Below are 19,708 nucleotides of genomic sequence, written 5' to 3' on the forward strand. Positions count from 1 at the left end.
CAACCTAAAATAACTCTCCAATAAAAAATGGCATATAATCTCGTGAGCGCTAAAGTTTCTGTTTTTTACAGCATGATCATAAAGACTTCACCCAAGTCTTCCCAAAGGTTCGACTTGGCACAAACACTAATTAAAACATAAAACCACATCTAACCAGATGCTAGATAGATTATTTATTTCTAAAAAGGAGCAAAAATCAAGGAACAAAAATAAGATTGGGTTGTCTCCCAACAAGCGCTAACGTTTAACGCCCCTAGCTAGGCATGATGATTTCAATGATGCTCACATAAAAGATAAGAATTGAAACATAAAGAGAGCATCATGAAGAATATGACTAGCACATTAAGTATAACCCACTTCCTATGCATAGGGATTTTGTGATCAAACAGTTTATGGGAACAATAATCAACTGGCATAGGAAGGCAAAACAAGCATAACTTTAAAACTTTAAGCACATAGAGAGGAAGCTTGATATTATTGCAATTCCTACAAGCATATATTCCTCCCTCATAATAATTTTCAGTAGCATCATGAATGTATTCAACAATATAACCAGCACCTAAAGCATTCTTTTCATGATCTACAAGCATAGAAAATTTACTACTCTCCACATAAGCAAAATTCTTCTCATTCGGAATAGTGGGAGTATCATAAGAAACCCGAATACTATAAATTGTTTCCACATTGAAAGAATAACGTTCAGAAAAAGGGTAATCATAATCATGACAAGTTTTATAAATATAATCATCACTACTTTTTATAGCATAAGTGTCATCACAATAATCATCATAGGTAGCAACTTTGTTCTCATCATAAACAATTGAAACCTCTTCCAAGATAGTGGAATCATTACTAAATAAAGTCATGACCTCTTCAAATCCACTTTCGTAATTATCACAATAAGATTCAACATCCTCCAAAATAGTGGGATCATTACTTCCTAAAGTTGACACTCTTCCAAACCCACTTTCATCAATATAATCATCATAAGTAGGAGGCATGCTATCATCATAACAAATTTGCATATCAAAACTTGGGAGGCTAAAAATATCATCATCATTAAACATAGCATCCCCAAGCTTGGGACAAACATTAATTTCAGCAAATATATTCTCAAACATTTCATTCTCATCAAACATAGCATCCCCAAGCTTGGGCCTTTTCATATCATAAGCATAATCACTCTCATCATTAATAGTATGGATAGCACCAATAGTATAGCAATTATCATTAGTACTATGGATATTCAAAGAGTAATAGGAGCAACATCATTTGGGAGGGATACCTTTTCACCTTTGCTACTCTGTCTTTTCTTTTTATTCTTCACATTATGTGTGGGTTCAATCCTCTTTTTGGAGCTCCTTATTAATGAGATTGGTTGAATAGAAGGCTCCTCCTCGTTACCTGATTCATCATAAGAAATAATAGGAGGATATTGGGAAGTCTCTTCCCTTTCATTAGTATTCTCTTCATCTTATGTTTGTTTTCTTTTCTTTATGTAATTGGCAATATAAGGATTTTCAATGCAATTCACCGCACAATACATAAAAAATTCTTCTAGATCAATATCGAGGAATTTCTCAAGGTTATATTCTGGAATATGCTTAGTTATACGTTTCATTTCTTCATAACCCAAAAGCAAACTAAGTTCATTATGATGTGCAAGGGAAATCAAATCATCACAATTTTTGGACACGATACGATCATGAAACAATTTGCATTGGAGATTTAAATGACCATGTTCATTGCAAAGTTCACAAGTATGGCGAAGAAATTTTAAATTTTCAGCACAAACATCTAGCCTCTCTTGCAACCATTTAGTTTCTAAATACTTATACCTCTTGCAAAATCTATCTTCCCTATTTGGTGTGTACTTGCAAACTCTATGCACTCCACAAAAGTTGACATGCTTATAAGAGACATTTTCATCAGGACTAGTGCAATCATCATTAGTACTATGGATATTCAAAGAGTTCATACTAACAACATTGCAATCATGCTCATCATTCAAAGATTTAGTGCCAAACATTCTAATGAATTCTTCCTCTAGCAATTGAGCACTATTGTCGGAATCCTTATTCTCATGAAAGATATTAAAAAGATGAAGCATATGAGGCACCCTCAATTCCATTTTTTTGTAGTTTTCTTTTATAGACTAAACTAGTGATAAAACAAGAAACTAAAAGATTTGATTGCAAGATCTAAATATATACCTTCAAGCACTCACCTCCCCGGCAACGGCGCCAGAAACTGCTTGATGTCTACTACACAACCTTCTTCTTGTAGACATTGTTGGGCCTCCAAGTGCAGAGGTTTGTAGGACAGTAGCAAATTTCCCTCAAGTGGATGACCTAAGGTTTATCAATCCGTGGGAGGCGTAGGATGAAGATGGTCTATCTCAAACAACCCTGCAACCAAATAACAATGAGTCTCTTGTGTCCCCAACACACCCAATACAATGGTAAATTGTATAGGTGCACTAGTTCAGCGAAGAGATGGTGATACAAGTGCAATATGGATGGTAGATATAGGTTTTTGTAATCTGAATTTATAAAAACAGCAAGGTAACAAGCGATAAAAGTGAGCGTAAACGGTATTGCAATGCGTTGAAACAAGGCCTAGGGTTCATACTTTCACTAGTGCAAGTTCTCTCAACAATAATAACATAATTGGATCATATAACTATCCCTCAACATGCAACAAAGAGTCACTCCAAAGTCACTAATAGCGGAGAACAAACGAAGAGATTATTGTAGGGTACGAAACCACCTCAAAGTTATTCTTTCGGATCGATCTATCATAGAGTTCGTACTAGAATAACACCTTAAGACACAAATCAACCAAAACCCTAATGTCACCTAGATACTCCAATGTCACCTCAAGTATCCGTGGGTATGATTATACGATATGCATCAAACAATCTCAGATTCATCTATTCAACCAACACATAGAACTTCAAAGAGTGCCCCAAAGTTTCTACCGGAGAATCAAGACGAAAACGTGTGCCAACCCCTATGCATAAGTTCACGAGCGGAACCCGCAAGTTGATCACCAAAACATACATCAAGTGGATCACGTGAATATCCCATTGTCACCACAGATAAGCACATGCAAGACATACATAAAGTGTTCTCAAATCCTTAAAGAATCAATCCGATAAGATAACTTCAAAGGGAAAACTCAATCCATTAAAAGAGAGTAGAGGGGGAGAAACATCATAAGATCCAACTATAATAGCAAAGCTCGCGATACATCAAGATCGTACCATCTCAAGAACACGAGAGAGAGAGAGAGAGATCAAACACATAGCTACTAGTACATACCCTCAGCCCCGAGGGTGAACTACTCCCTCCTCGTCATGGAGAGCGCCGGGATGATGAAGATGGCCACCGGAGAAGGATTCCCCCCTCCGGTAGGGTGCCGAAACGGGTCTAGATTGGTTTTCGGTGGCTACAGAGGCTTGCGGCGGCGGAACTCCCGATCAATTCTGCTTCCCGATGTTTTTAGGGTATATGGACATATATAGGCGAAAGAAGTCGGTCAGGGGAGCCACGAGGGGCCCACGAGGGTGGGGGCGCGCCTCCCTGCCTCGTGGCTTCCTCAAAGCTTCCCTGACGTCTACTCCAAGTCTCCTGATTGCTTCCGTTCCAAAAATAACTCTCCCGAAGGTTTCATTCCGTTTGGACTCCGTTTGATATTCCTTTTCTTCGAAACATTGAAATAGGCAAGAAAACAGCAATTTGGGCTGGACCTCCGGTTAATAGGTTAGTCCCAAAAATAATATAAAAGTGTTTAGTAAAGCCCATAAACATCCAAAACAGATAATATAATAGCATGAATACTTCATAAATTATAGATACGTTGGAGACGTATCAAGGATCAAGTAATTTTCGCAGGAAACTAACTAAATATGTATTATGTGAATAAGCAGGCGTCATTGCTAGCCGCAACCTCTCATGCTACTGAGGTCTCTCGACTAAAGCAGAGTCTGAAGCGGGCCGAGGAAGAGCTCGGCCAAGCAAAGAAACAGCTCGAGAAGGAGCAAGGTATGTGATCGCTTGCTGTATGTTCAGAAAAAGAATAAATGATGTGTACTGACCATTGTGCTATGATATTTGTAGGAGCGGCCACTGAGGTTGAAACCCTCAAGAAGGCGCTGGCCGAGGCCGAGGAGAGGGTGGCGAAGGAACAACCTGCCCGGAAGAAGCACGAGGCCAGGGTTGAGGAGGTCCAACAGGAGCTCCAGGACGCCTTGAAGAAGTACGACTCCTTGGAGAGCCAGTATGCGGGCCAGGAGTCCGAACTCGCGAAGGCCCGCCAAAGCGCGCAAGAGGCCCAGGCCAAAGCCCAAGGCGCCCTCCAAGAAATCCAAGAGGCCAAGAAGATCGCGGCAGGTAAGGCTTTTATTATGCAAAGCAAGTATGTGAAGAAGAGATATCTCTTACTGACCAGGATTTGGAGTTCTCCAGGGGCGTTTGCGAATCTGCCGTGCAGCGTGTCTGACGCTGCGGAAGTCTTCCAAGCCGAAGAAGGGAGCTTGACAGAGAAGCTGTTCTGGTCGCAATACCTTCCGCCAGAACATCCGGTGCCCTTTAGCGATCAGCTGAAACAGGTGGTCAAAGTGCACAGGGTGGCCGAACTGGCCATGAAGGACTTAATAATCCGGGTTGTGGCCTGCCGAGGCCATACCCAGCAGCTACTTCGGGCTCGTGAAGCGGCTAGTCGATGCCTGCCCTCGGCTTGACGCCATCAAGCGGTCGGTCTGCATCGAAGGTGCGCGGATGGCCTTCGCCCGTGTCAAGATGCAATGGGAGAAGATGAATGATGTCACGGTCGCGATCAAGGGACCGCCCGCAGGCAAGGAGCACCACACGCCCGACCGATATTTCAGCGATGTCCTGGAGGGATCCCGCATTGTGGCGGAGCAATGTACGAGAGATGTAATCTTTGAATGAATACATTCGTATTATCTCGCTCTGTATTATGAAACAAGTTCGACTATGTAATATAATGCCTGTTTACTATTTTACCTCCTGTGCAGCCGTGTTTATGAAATTTTGAGAGTTGCCCAGTCGTCGGCTTCAGCCCCCACGTAGGTAGTACGGGGGTGTTCGAGATGAAATCTAAACACTCTTGATCCAATTGTTTGGTCCTTGAAGGAGGTGTTTAGCGCAACGAACCAGGCAATCAGACTATTTGGCTTTATCACCCTCACTTAGCCATATGAGTTTGACAATGAAAATTTAGGCGCAGCCCCTAGTATCCGAACTAGGGTACTGTAAACACGTGGTCGGGTAAGAGCCGATTCCTCGCATAATGCGGAAAAATCGCTAAAGATTTGAAACCTCCGAAGAGCTGACCGGCTCTCGCTGCATCATGACAGTCAGTTTTTTGGCTTTCTCTACTCAGGTGCTCATCCGGATAAACCGGGACACAATCGCAATAGTTCTCCCTTTACTACCCTAGCCAATATAGCGGAACGTAAGGTAGTAAGCACAGGAGCCGGGCAACCCAACTATTGACCAAAGACATGATTCGGAGCCAATGCATATAATGCTAAATTCGGGGTGTCGAACTCTTCTGTAAAGAGTGTTCGGACTTTGTTGCCGCAATGAAGCCCCTGGCAGATTAAAGCGTACCAAAGTGTACGGGCGCAACTTGAAAAGATTTTCAAGAAGAAAAAAGGAAAAAGGGATAGTAAGCTAGTGCCGCAGAAGTTGGGCCGCTAACTGTTTCCATTATAGTTTCATTAATACGTCAAAGCGTATTTTTACAAGTGGTGCGATAAGCATCCGGGCTATTTAACATGCCACAACCAAGGGAGAGCTGCGTGCGGGTCTTGAAAGTAGGTAGAGTGATCGTTAAAGAGACCACCTAGGAATTCCCTTGTACACTAGTGCTTCTCGCCATCTTGGTGTATCCATCTTGTCGAGAGGACCGATGATTAGGTCGCCAGAAGAAACCTGCGGAAAAGAGACCGAAAAGAAAGAAAAATTGAAAGTATATGTGTCCAGGAGTGGTCGAGACGTATTATGGATCACAAGCTAGTTATGCCTCCGTCTACGCCCATGGTATTTTGAGTGTGTAATTATGTACGCGCGGTACGAATGCCGCCACTTGGGTGGGACTGGGACGGAGGCCAATTTGCTAGTCGAGCTCTTGACGAGCTGGGCTGTCTAGCTGCGGAGTAGTCCAGACTCGTTTGACGGTGTCCGGGAGCTCGGCCGACGAACTAAGGTTCCGTTTGAGAAGGCCGCTCTGTACTTCTGCTACTAACGCAGCGGTGTGCTCCTCGGTACGGAGGGAGCATTTCGTGTTTCCATTGACTGTTATGACACCGCGTGGTCCGGGCATCTTGAGCTTAAGATAAGCATAGTGTGGCACCGCGTTGAAGCGCGCGAATGCGGTTCGTCCTAGCAGTGCGTGATAGCCGATGCGAAAGGGAACAATATCGAAGATCAGTTCTTCGCTTCGGAAGTTGTCCGGAGATCCGAAGACAACCTCTAGTGTGATTGAGCCTGTGCAGCGGGCCTCTACACCTGGTATTACTCCTTTGAAGGTAGTCCTTGTGGGCTTAATTCTTGAGGGATTAATGCCCATTTTGCGCGTTGTATCCTGATAGAGCAGGTTCAGGCTGCTACCACCGTCCATAAGGACCCGCGTGAGGTCAAATCCATCAATGATTGGGTCGAGGACCAGTGCGGCTGAACAGCCATGACGGATACTGGTCGGATGATCCCTGCGATCAAAAGTGATCGGGCAGGAAGACCATGGGTTGAACTTTGGGGCGACTGGCTCCATTGCATAGACGTCCCTGAGCGCGCGCTTGCGTTCCCTCTTGGGGATGTGGGTAGCGTATATCATGTTCACCGTTTTTACTTGGGGGGGAAACTTCTTCTGCCCCCTGTGTTCGGTGGTCGGGGCTCCTCGTCATCGTCTTTGCTTTGCGACCCCTTCTCCTTGTTCTCGGCATTTAACTTGCCGACCTGTTTAAAAACCCAACAGTCTCTGTTGGTGTGATTGGCTGGTTTGTCGGGGGTGCCATGTATCTGGCATGGGCGACCGAGTATGCGGTCCAAGCTGGATGGGCCCGAACTGTTCCTTTTGAACGGCTTCTTCCGCTGGCCGGACTTGGAGCCGCTGAATCCGGTGTTGACCGCTGTGTCATCGGTATTATCACCATTGTTTTGACGCTTGTGTCTGTTGCGTCGCGGCTTGCCGTTGCTATTTCTGGCTTTCGTAGTGCCAGGTTCGCTTGCATTGTTATTGCTACGGGCTAGCCATCTATCTTTGCCCGCTCAAACGCGGGTCATAAGTGCCGTAAGGGCTGCCATGGACTTCGGCTTTTCTTGGCCGAGGTGTCGGGCGAGCCATTCGTCTCGGATGCTGTGTTTAAAGGCCGCCAGGGCTTCGGCATCCGGACAGTCGACGATCTGGTTCTTTTTAGTTAAGAACCTAGTCCAGAGTTTCCTGGCTGACTCTCCGGGTTGTTGAATTATGTGACTTAAGTCATCGCCATTCGGAGGTCGAACGTATGTACCTTGGAAGTTGTCAAGGAAGGCCTCTTCCAAGTCCTCCCAGCTGCCGATGGAGTTTTCGGGCAGACTGTTCAACCAATGCCGGGCTGGTCCTTTGAGTTTTAGTGGGAGGTATTTGATGGCATGGAGGTCATCACCGCGGGCCATATGAATGTGAAGAAGAAAATCCTCGATCCATACTGCGGGGTCTGTTGTCCCATCGTATGACTCGATGTTTATGGGTTTAAACCCCTCTGGGAATTCGTGCTCAATTACCTCGTCAGTGAAGCAAAGGGGGTGTGCGGCACCTCTATATCGGGCCACGTCACGACGTAGTTCGGATGAAGTCCGTCTACGGTTCTCAGCCCGGGCGTGGGTATAATTGTTGCGTCTGGCCGGGTAGCCGTTGTCGCGTGTCGGGGCACGTCCCCGTGATCCATAGATTGATCTGTTCTGACCTGCTTTGTTGTCCAAGTCTTGCCGTAGGTCGTATGTATGTCCCCGAGCTGTTTTATCTCTGCCTTTACGGCTGGTGTTCGGCTTGAGTTGCCGCTTTATCCCGACCACGTGGTGGTCAGTCAGCCGCATTGCGCGATGATGGTACGGGCTTCAGCGCCTCATCATCGAACTGAGGTAGCAATTTGCGCTTCGGGTAACTTTTGGCTGGGCGCTTGAGGCCGTATTCCTCGGCTGCCAGGACATCGGTCCATCTATCGTTGATCAGATCTTGATCAGCTTGAAGCTGCTGCTGCTTCTTTTTCAGGCTCCTTGCAGTTGCTATTAGCTGGCGCTTAAAGCGCTCCTGCTCGAGAGGTTCCTCAGGCATGATAAAATCTTCGGTGCCGAGGCTCACCTCATCCTCGGAGAGCGGAAGATAATTACTGTCCTCCGAGTCTTCGTGTGTGGCCTGTTCACCAGGGCTAACTTGCCCGTCTTCCTGTTCTTCTCGTTCGGAAGTTGCCTTAACGGGGTCTTCATTATCTTCGGCACCGTCCGGAGTGTTATCTTCTCCTGTGCCGGTGTTACTATCTTTGCTGTGGCGTGATTTAGAGCGGCGCTATTGACGCCGGCGCTTTGGTGGTATCTCAGGAGGTTTATCCTCAGCTGGGTCCTTCTTGTTGTCGCCCTTGTTCTCTTCAGGTGTGTCCATCATGTATAGGTCATACGAGGAGGTGGCCGTCCAACGTCCGGTAAACGGCGGGTTTTGGGCCTCCTCTTCTCCCGCATCGTCGTTCATAGCATCGATGTCTTCGGAGCCGTAATCGAGCATGTCAGTTAGGTCCTCGACAGTGACTATGAAGTGGGCAGTGGGTGGGAAGCAAAATTCTCCGTCATCAGCCTCCGGTTTGAACCGGATATAATTCGCCTGTGATTCCCCCACTAAGGAGAGTGTTCTTAATGAGTTTAGCACATTGCCTAAAGGCGAGTGCCAAAAGATGTCCGCGGAGCTGAATTCGACGATCGACGCCCGATCAAGCTCGTCGTGCGCGGACACACATGCCTCGGAACCTATAGCCGGAAACATGTCTGAGGTTTCGGTAACACAGATCTCTTTTGAGGCTGGATCTGTGTGCGGCTCCAACACCGTTGAATCTGCGGCCTCCGTGGCAGGGTTGAGCCTCCCGTCCTCGGGTGGCGTGATCTGCTCTGGATCTAGGGCCAGAGCAGTTGCAGGCGCTATCTCCTGGATGTGGTCTGATGACAGATTTAAGTCATGTTCATCGAGGTGACAGGGAGCGACCGCCGCAGTCTCGAACCCATCGAAGATCAAGTCTCCGCGGATGTCCGCAACGTAGTTCAAGCTTCTGAATCTGACCTGATGGCCAGGGGCGTAGCTGTCGATCTGCTCTAGATGGCCAAGCGAGTTGGCCCGCAGTGCGAAGCCGCCAAATACGAAGATCTGTCCAGGGAGGAAGGTTTCTCCCTGGACAATGTTGTTGTAGATGATTGACGGGGCCATCGAACCTCTTGACGACGACACAACGGAACTCTCAATGAAAGCACCAATGTCGGTGTCAAAACCGGCAGATCTCGGGTAGGGGGTCCCGAACTGTGCGTCTAAGGTCGATGGTAACAGGAGACGGGGGACACAATGTTTACCCAGGTTCGGGCCCTCTCTATGGAGGTAATACCCTACTTCCTGCTTGATTGATCTTGATGAATATGAGTATTACGAGTTAATCTACCACGAGATCGTAATGGCTAAAACCCTAGAAGTCTAGCCTATATGACTATGACTACCCTTATCCTTCTTCGGACTAAGCCCTCCGGTTTATATAGACACCGGAGGGGACTAGGGTTGTACAAAGTTGGTTACAGAGAAAGGAATCTTCATATTTGGTCACCAAGCTTGCTTTCCACGCCAAGGAGAGTCCCATCCGGACACGGGTAGAGTCTTCGGTCTTGTATCTTCACAGCCCATTAGTCCGGCCCATGTCCAACAGGTCGGACGCCCAAGGACCCCTTAGTCCAGGACTCCCTCAACCGCCCTCAAGGGTCCCTTAGTGGAATCACGGCATCTTGCATTGTGCGAGGGCGTGAGGAGATTACGGTGGCCCTAGTGGGTTCTTGGGGAGCATTGTGCCTCCACACCACTTCAAATGGAGATTAGCATCTACAAGGGTGTGAACTTCGGGATACATCGTCGTCTCCAGGTACCTCGGTTATCTCTTACCCGAGCCCTTTACTTATGCACTTTACTTTGTGATAGCCATAGTATTTCATGTTATATATCTTGCTATCACTTAGTTGTTTATCTTGCTTAGCATAAGTTGTTGGTACAGATAGGTGAGCCTAGTTGTTGTAGGTTTTGTGCTTGACAAATTAACCGCTAGGTTTATTCCGCATTTGTTCAAGCCTAAACTGTAATTATTTTAAAGCGGCCCCCTCTAGGCGGCATCCTCGATCTTTCAATGCCTTCTCCTCCAAACCCTAGAGTAACAACAAGTTTTATTGGCTAGGGAGATCGATCGGGCGAAAATGAGCTTTAGGGCAACAATGGAGCTTGGGGGATAAGAGGTGAGTCTCCTTGGGAAGAAGACCCCCTTTATATAGGTGGGGCAAATCCAACCGTTATCTGCCCACAGCCCGCACACAAGCGGTAGTTCTAGGTGTAGCACTGAGAGAACTCAAGTCCAGGAGCGGTAGTGCCACCGGAGTGGTACTACCGTCCCCACCAGCGGTACTGCCGCTAAGTGTCTGAGGACATAGAGAACTAGCGGTAGTAGATGACGGGTAGGACGGCAGTACCGCATAAAGCGGTACTACCGCGCCTTACTACCGCTCTACTATCTTGGAGTGGAAAAGGAGTATAGAATCCATTCGGATAAGCGGAAGTGCGTGTGGTAATAAGAAAGCGGAAGTACCGCACGAGCGGTACTACCGTCCAACTACCGCTTAAACCTCTGTACTATAAAAAAAGACATCGGTAGTGGGGTAGTAGTAGCGCCATAGTACCGCGCGAGCTGTACTACTGCTCTACTACCACCCAACTACCGTGAAGCGAGAAGGAGTCCAGTAGCCTAAAGATGAGCGGTAGTGTCCACGACACTAGACTGCGGAAGTACCGCACAAGCGGGACTACCGCCCCAGCTTAGAAGATTCAAAAACTCCTAAGACGGAAAACAGTGGAAACTCTAAAGTTGCGGGAAAGGAGAGTGGGTGCATAAGAGTATGTGTACATGTTGATTTCACCCAAACCTTTTTGAAGCGGATCCCTCTTAATAGTATGGTTTTCTACGACTCAAATCCACCGAAAAGAAACGCCAGAAACAACCGTCTTCACTCTATATCACCGAGGGGAATAAATCGTCTTGTGCCATATGATCGAATATTTGAAATGCTCAATGCACACGATTAGTCCGCAAAAGCGTTGTCATCAATCACCAAAATCTGTAAGGGAGAAATATGCCCTAACAACTATAGAACAATTTTATGTTACACATACGATACGCTTAACTCAAAGTACTTCCATTGATCCTTCCAACAAATACATCGGGTTGCAATGCCCTTGCCTCAACCCATGACCTTACCAAACTATTGACACATGAAGATCAGATCACATGAAGAACACATAAAAAAAAGACTAGATTGCTGAGAACTATGGTGGTGATGACATTGTGGCTATGGAGATGGGAAATGGCGGTGGCTAAGGTTGATATAGATGGCTATGATGATGATGACAAAGACTAGCGGCGGCGGCTCAGAACCAAATACACATGTCGAGGTAAAAGAACAACGTCTGTGTAGCCCATGACACGTGGCAGCGGCTGAGCGCATCACGCGGCACATCCCGGCACGCCCACGCGCACCCGCTTCAACCGACCCGTAGGGGTATCCACCAACTAATCGGTCCCCCAAACCCAGATACCTCCTATATGACGCTGGTGGCGATGGTGCCAGCTTCCTAACTGGCGCTCACACGGACAGGTGCACGGGCCGCCCAACAAAACACGAGAAGGGTGAGCCAGTGTAAGAAAGAAAAATAAGCACGTTCCCGCCGACTCCTTCACCAATTGACAATTGACAAGTGGACCAGTTAACCATTGATCGGCGACTGAGTTGACCGATGACTTGAAATAGTTCATAAATTTGAAAAAAGTTCATGAAAATGATTTTCTTATGAATTTGAAAAGGTTCACAAAAATTGAGATAAGTTAACTTGAAAAAAGTTTGCGAAAATGAAAAAAGTTCACAAATTTGAAAAACTTTATGATTTTTTTTTGCAAATTTGAATAACGTTTCAAAATTTTGATTTTTTATTGTGATTTTCAAAAAGTTCATAAAACTAAAAATTTCATGAATATTTTATAAAAAATAAAAAGGAAAAAGAATGAAAAATGTAATAAAGAAAGAAAAAAACCAACAAACCGTCACAAAAAAACAGTTTGGCGGGCCTAGAGTACCGAACGAGCGGGTGTGTCCGCCTGTAAGATTTGGGGTAAACTAGACGATTAACTTGGTTCGAGCACTCTCAGGAACAAAAACAAGAAGAGCGGCGTCACAGGAAAGACGTCTGCAACTGCTTGATGGATGGTAATTAGTCTTTTGGGTGGTCCATATGGCATGACTTGTCTATGTGGAATTATTGGTGTTTGTGGTCTTGGGCCGAGATACTCTCATTAGGGGTTCTGCGATGTAATAGTGTGGGGTTTGGTGATCGTTGCGTCTTAGGTATGATTGTACGGCTGGCCGTGCAATGCTAGGGTTACATACTCTGTGAGTAGTCCGCATGTGGTTGATTGTATGTTTTCCGTTTTTTCATTAATTAACGGGGCAATTTTTTGGTTTAATTAATTTTTGCCTCTGTTTTGAAAAATAATTGAAGTCAAGAACTATGCGGCCCACACCATATGTAGTTCGATCTTGTCCGCTTAGCTTAGAAAAATGAAATCACAAAAACCGACAGACATTCCGTGAGATAATCCAGCTAGATTCGCAAGATAAACTACCTTATCATGCCGTGCCGAATACACGCCCGGTAGACATTGTTGTCGTCTTGAAATGCACGTGACATCGTTTTTCTCTAAAAGATGCACGTGACATGGGGTACAGCACTGGTAGCAGAGCTACAGCCCATTCATCACAGCATCGGTGGTGCTGCCGTAGGTGCATCGAAACGCCGCCACAGTACGCTTGGTTTCATAAGCACGCCTTTTTCTCTATAAAGAAAGGATGAACTCTGCTTCTCTAGCTGAACTGTACTACTCCATTTTAAACCTTCTAACAAAAAAATTCTTGCTGCTTTCTATAGATTTGCATTGCCTTTCCATTTTCTTTTTTGAATGTTTCATGCGTTCCCATGTCCATGGCAAAAGGAAAATGGGCAGACATTCATTGCACTACCAGCGTCACCGAGGACTTTTGCGAGGCGGAACACGGGTGGTACCGCTGGCCGTCCCGCAGTGCACCGCAGCTTTTTAATCCCCATCATTCATTTCAGCTCACCCCCCAACAGCATCCACGCCCGGCCGCCATATTACTCCCTCCATTTTTATTTACTCTGCATATTAGGTTTGACTGAAGTCAAACTTTATAAAATTTGAGCAAATTTATTGGGGACCAACACAAATACCACCTAGCTAATTGGGGCTTTGTTACTAGGAGGAAAGAGTATGGAGGTTTGGGGATTCCTAATATCAAAGAATATAATATGGCCTTGCTAGCTTCTTGGGGCAAAAGGTTCTTTGATGAGTCTGATTCAGATTAGAAAAAGATCATCCGTTTCAAATATAGAGTGAATGCTCCTAACCTACTTTGGGCAAAAGGTGATGGTGGTTCTACCTTCTGGAAGAGCATCATCTGGGCGTTAGCTGCTGCGAAAAACTTTTACAGATGGAAATTGGGGAATGGTGAGTTAATTAGCTTCTGGCATGATACCTGGGTCGGGGATTGTTCCCTGAAGGTACAATTCTGGGATTTATGCTGTATTTGTAACCAAACGGAGTGTACTGTTGCTCAGGTGTGGGACGGGCGTGAACTTAAGTTAACTTTTAGGAGATGCGTTGACCAAAATGGACTTGATAGATGGGAACTATTGTCGAGGGTTGTTCAGCAGTGTACACTATCGGATGAATCTGATATACCAAGTTGGTCTTTGAAATCTAATAGATTATACTCTGTGAAATCCTTCTACAAAAGCATCAACTTTAGGGGGATAGCTTCTGCTATCAAAGATGACCTTTGGAAAATTATGTGTCCTCAGAAAATACATGTGTTTTTGTGGTTGTGTGCTCATAACAAAATCCTGACTAGGGATAATCTTGCTAAAAGGAGGGAGGTGGAGGACCCTTCCTGTCTTTTTTGTGCGGAGTTCGAATCTGTGCAACATTTGATGTTTGATTGTGTGGTGGCACAACATGTGTGGGGCTTTATATCTGATTTCTTTGAGATTGATAGAATTACCAGCTTTGACAATATTTTTGCTTTCTGGCGAGTACATAAAAAAAGCCTGTGCTTAACATGGTTATTGCTGCTTCCTTGTGGAGCTTGTGGAGACTAAGAAACAAAATTTGTTTTCAGGGGCAGAAATGGAGAAACGTGAACTGCATTCTTGCAAAACTAAGCTGTTATTTGCACCAGTGGAAGGTTCTCTGTGACGATGCTCAAGCAACCCTGCTGCAAAGGTGCATCCTTCTGTTGGACAAGCGACGTGGAGAATTGATGCGGATCGCCTGGAAGTGAGGTGTGGGAGGGGAGCATGAGGGGGGCGACGAGTGGAAAAATCTATCGTTGTTCCCTTTCCTTCTGATGTGGCTATGTAATAATAAGTATCTAGATTTCGTTCCTGTTATGTTGGAGAGAACTTCTGCTCTCGAGTTCTAGGTAGCGTAGTCTCATGGAGAGTAGTTTTATTCCCTACTTAGGCGCTGTGAAAAACTGGTTGTGACTGCTTTATCTGCTTCGATCTATAAAATTGGGGCGGGGGGCAACCCCTTTCATTAAAAAAAAACATTACAATAGCAAATCTATATGATGTGAAAGTATATTCAATAATAAATCAATGGTATTGATTTGTTATTGTATACGTTATTATTTTTGTCCATAAACTTTGTTAAAGTTTACAAAGTTTGACTTTGAAGATGCGGAGTAAATAAAAACAGAGAGGGTATGACAGACAGACAGATAGATAGACGGCAGAGGCGTTGATTACTGAATTACTGACGCACAAGGACGCGAGCGAGCCAAAAGAAAAAGGAAAAGACGCGTCCGGTCCGGCGTCCCATCCCGGCCCACTGCCACTGCCGGCGTGGAAAAACAGACGTGAGCCGGCACGCACAGGCACAGGCACAGCAGCTCGCATTGGGAAGCTCGAAGCATCGGCGACGTCGCTCTGTCTGTTCGGCCTCGGCCCCCGTCCTCGCTCGTAGCTGTCTCTCCTGCCCTGCCGCACAAGAGGGAGGGAGAGGCCGCCCTGGCTGCGAGATTATCACGAGGCGGCGGCTTCCGTTCCACCAGGTTCGCTCCGGTCTCCCTCCTCGTCACTACCATGGTCCATGGCTAGCTTCCTGTTGGCCGCCGGGTACGTGTGTGCTTCCCTGACCCTTGCATTCCCACCATTTCTTCCTTCTCTTGCTCCCGGACTCAGCCACGGGTATGGGGAACCGAAGCAAGCTCCGGCTATGGTGCTCGGCGTTCGCCTGCGCGCTGGCGGTCCTCGAGGCGGACGGCTATTTCGTGGACATTACCTACGTCGAGAGCGCCGTGGCCAAAGGGGCAGGTCAGTCACACCATTGCTGCTTCTCCTTCCCGGCCTCTCGCCAATCTAGCCTGACGTATGATTCTGCGAATCGTAGTATGTCTGGACGGGAGCCCGCCTGCGTACCATCTCGCCCGTGGCTCCGGCTCCGGGGCGAGCAGCTGGTTGGTTCATTTTGAGGTCAGTTATACAATCCACTCCCGACACCGGAGCACGTATAGAATTAGTTCATGCCAAGGAACGCTCAGCTTGATTCTGTATGCAAATTTTGGCGGCAGGGAGGAGGATGGTGCAACAACGTGACGACCTGCCTGCAGCGGTCGCACACCCGGTTAGGGTCCTCCAAGGAGATGGCCAAGCAGGTTGCCTTCTCCGGGATCTTGAGCAACGCCCCGGAGTACAACCCAGGTATACTTCAGTTTCACCACCCGGCCATCACATAAGTTGTTGTGCTCTGCTTCTCTTTGTCAGGTTTGTAGTGGCAGTTCCAAGCTCGAGACTGCCTAAATTTACATTCATGTGCTTAATGTGTGTGCACTGCAATTTGACAAAGAGTAGACTTCTACAACTGGAACAAGGTCCGGGTCCGGTACTGCGATGGCTCGTCTTTCACCGGCAACAAGGAAGAAGTTGATCCTGTGAGCCCATACTCCAAGCTGCCATGATTTCCTCCTACTGAAGGCATTACTGCCGGTCTGAATTGAGGTTTCTGTGTGATTTTGCAATCTTGACAGAGAACAAATCTACACTACAGAGGTGCGAGGGTATGGCAAGCAGTTATGGAAGATCTGCTCGCGAAAGGAATGAACAAAGCTGAAAATGTATGCATTCTTATCAGCACAATATGCCTGTGGCATGTGACTAATGGAACTGTAGCAGGCTCTAATTTCCTTCTATTTCAAGGATGTGGCAGGCTCTGATTTCGGGATGTTCTGCTGGTGGATTAACTTCGATACTGCACTGCGACAGATTTCATCGGCTTCTGCCGGCGGCGGCCAATGTTAAATGCCTTTCTGATGCTGGTTTCTTCATCAATGTGTAAGCCAGTGCTAGCACTGAAGCCAGTTGGGAGAAAAGGAAAATCATGCTATCTGCTTTTGCCACTTTGGAGATATATAGAAGAAAGTACATTACCTTTCTGAATAATTAGTCCCTTATCTAACACTTTGTGTCTTAATTTGCTCTTACAGGAAGGACATTGCTGGAGTGAACCATGCTGCGGCCTTTTTCAGTGATGTAGTCAAGACTCATGTATGCACATTTCATTTTACTGCTCTTTCTACCTGATTGTGTGCACATAACTATGAACTATGACATGAAAACTGATCAATGACCGATGCCTAAAACAAGACACTTTATATAGTTTATTTCAAGATAATATAAGTTTCGAGTTCAAACTGTGGCATAAAGTGGCATCAGTAAAATAAATCTCATGTTGCAAAATAAAATAAAATGCTTTGCAGCTATAGTTATGCTGTTTTGAATTGTACCTTTTTTTTTTAAAAGAGATCGTCCTCTCCGATTTCCATATATCAGAAACCACAGTGTCCTGTAACAACTACTAGAAGAATTGTACCTGATCGTGTTGTGTACAAATACTGTAGGGCTCGGTAAAGAATTTACCATCTTTGTGCACTTCCAAGTTGCCTGCAGGCATGGTAAGATGCACTTGCAATAGCCACAATGCACATCTAGGGATCAGATTGCACTCCCCTTACAGAAACATGTTGCTTGGATGCAGTGCCTTTTTCCTCAGAACGAGGTGAAACAGATTCAGACACCCCTGTTCATCCTGAATGCAGCATATGATTCATGGCAGGTTATCATCAGATATAAACCATTTCCTCCTGCAATATGCTTGACAGTTGACACTACCATCCGATCATCCATCAAGGCACTAATCTTGGTCTCTACTTCCACGTGCCCGCAGGTACGGAACATTTTGGTGCCGGGAGGTTCTGATCCTCGTTGGCGAAGCTGCAAGCACGATATAAAACAGTGCTCGGCGAAGCAACTTAAGATCTTGCAGGGTAAGTGCTACTGCCCTTTGATTGACAGGCTAGCTATGAACCTCTGTGTGTTATGTGTGTGTGTATTCAGTCCTGTGTATACTCACCGACAGATGGTGCCGACGCAGGATTCAGGGACCATTTCCTGGAAGCAATCGAGGCACAAGGGGACTCACCCACCAGAGGGCTGTTCATAAACTCGTGCTTCGCGCACTGCCAGTCCGAGATACAGGAGATCTGGTTCGCGCCCGGCTCCCCGGTGCTCGGAGACAAAGTGAACACCCTCGCCCTCTTCTCTTGCCTGAATTTCGTGTGCATACAAGTTTTCCCGGGGCTCAGCCGGCGACGGCCTGGTGTTTGTTTATCTGACGAGAGCTCCTTCTGTCTCACTCTCTGTCGCAGAGAATAGCAAGCGCGGTTGGAGACTGGTTCTACGGCCGCAGTTGGTTTCAGAAGACGGACTGCCCTTACCCTTGTGACTCCACCTGCCATGTCTTCAAGAACTCCTCCCACACGTAGCAAGTGCAGCGGCCTCGCTTCGTACTACTGTTCCCATTGATCACATTATTGTTGCTATTACATTTGATTGGTGCACCGCCATTGGTGCTCCGTGCTCGCAACAGGGCACGGCCTGGTAACCGGCCATTGATTTTGTTTACAGGAATAGTGTTGCTAAATGTCGACTGAGACTTGGTTGGATCTATATTCGTGAGATCTTGCAGGAAGATTCGTGCAATTTTTATCTTAGTTTTTCCTTTTTTCTATCTTATACATTTCACTTGATTGAGACTTAGTTAAGTCTCGGTCGTCGGCTAAGCTAGCCACACCCTTACAGGAAATAACAAGTGAAGATGCCGGCTTCTAAACTTTTTTTTCATGATAATATGTGTCTCATTTATATCGTAAGATCATAATACAAGCTATCTAGAAACTGGCCTCACAAAACTGAAAAGACAACAGAATGCTAGCTTTTGCACAAATGAACACCATCAATGAAAGAAAATTACAAGCAAGACCAAAGAAACCCTTGAGTTCCACACCAGAGCGCATGTCGCCTGCCTTCGGCACCACCAGAGGAAAAATTGACGGATCACCTCCTTACCTAAGCTCGACGCAGCTCTATCGTTGATATGCAGCTTTACAAACCTCCAAGATAACTCATCAATGGTGAAGCCATTGCCGTTCAACGAACCAGACCGGAGCAACACGCCGAACACGCCATCCTCCAGATCTGGCTCCCCTGCATGACTAAGTCGCAAGAGGAGGAAACCATACCTGCCAGCCACGAACCACAAACCCAATACATGATCCACCATCTTCCGGATGCCACCGTTGCATACCACAATTTGCATCTGTTCCTCCTGGACTACCTCCTAAGCTCCGCGCCGACGCTAGAGCAAACGCTGTCACACGGCAAAGCCCAAGGATACAAGTCCACTACGAGGATGTCGCCGCCGCCGCGCCATCCTTGCTTGAACAGACTGGTTTTCAAATTCATTCCCGACCATAGGACCGATCGCCTTGTCAGGGAAGGATCTGAAACTTCTTTATTTAGCATCGTCATTGCCACCGCCAAAGACAAGACGATGGATGACCCAAAAATCTAAGCTACTAGGGCCTAAAACCTAAAGCTACACGATCCGGATGCTAGATGTTTAGAACAATAAATCAGATTTTTCTAAAGCATCAGTGCCTATTTCTACAGAAAAGATGCCTAATTAAGCGTCTACTCCGTACAAACAAGTACGAATGCTTAAAAAAGTCTGATTTATTTCTCCAAGTATCTTTTCTAAGCACCTTGCAAATTGCATTGTACAAGGTCTTATTAGAATCTTGCGGGGCAGTTTCTCTTTGTTTCATTCTCTGTCCACACGCTTGCGTTAGCTAACTCGTCACATGTCAAATCGATTTATCGATCCACCCCGTTTGCTCGGTGATGACGGCATCAGCTACGTAGGCATTTCAACAAGTGACTACATACGAGG

At 46.2% G+C, this 19,708-nt stretch overlaps 1 protein-coding gene across 2 annotated transcripts; it reads left to right on the plus strand.

Annotated features, from left to right (window-relative positions):
- The first annotated feature begins 15,237 nt into the window (after window positions 1-15,237).
- LOC109782094 (pectin acetylesterase 8) lies at window positions 15,238-18,463 on the plus strand. 2 transcript variants are annotated; one of them, XM_020340680.4, is made up of 13 exons: window positions 15,238-15,473; window positions 15,604-15,735; window positions 15,812-15,894; window positions 15,993-16,122; window positions 16,273-16,352; window positions 16,449-16,535; window positions 16,628-16,752; window positions 16,905-16,965; window positions 17,319-17,372; window positions 17,456-17,533; window positions 17,645-17,744; window positions 17,852-17,997; window positions 18,126-18,463. In XM_020340680.4, the coding sequence occupies exons 2-13, from the start codon at window positions 15,612-15,614 to the stop codon at window positions 18,240-18,242; spliced, it is 1,185 nt and encodes a 394-aa protein (XP_020196269.1). In that variant the 5' UTR covers window positions 15,238-15,473; window positions 15,604-15,611; the 3' UTR covers window positions 18,243-18,463. The 2 variants fall into 2 exon arrangements, with proteins under 2 accessions (XP_020196269.1, XP_073358009.1); XM_073501908.1 differs by lacking the exon at window positions 15,238-15,473 and having other exon boundaries at window positions 15,483-15,735.
- The last annotated feature ends 1,245 nt before the right edge of the window (window positions 18,464-19,708 follow it).

Source organism: Aegilops tauschii, chromosome 6 (assembly GCF_002575655.3).
Source record: "Aegilops tauschii subsp. strangulata cultivar AL8/78 chromosome 6, Aet v6.0, whole genome shotgun sequence".
Classification (NCBI taxonomy): Eukaryota; Viridiplantae; Streptophyta; class Magnoliopsida; order Poales; family Poaceae; genus Aegilops; species Aegilops tauschii.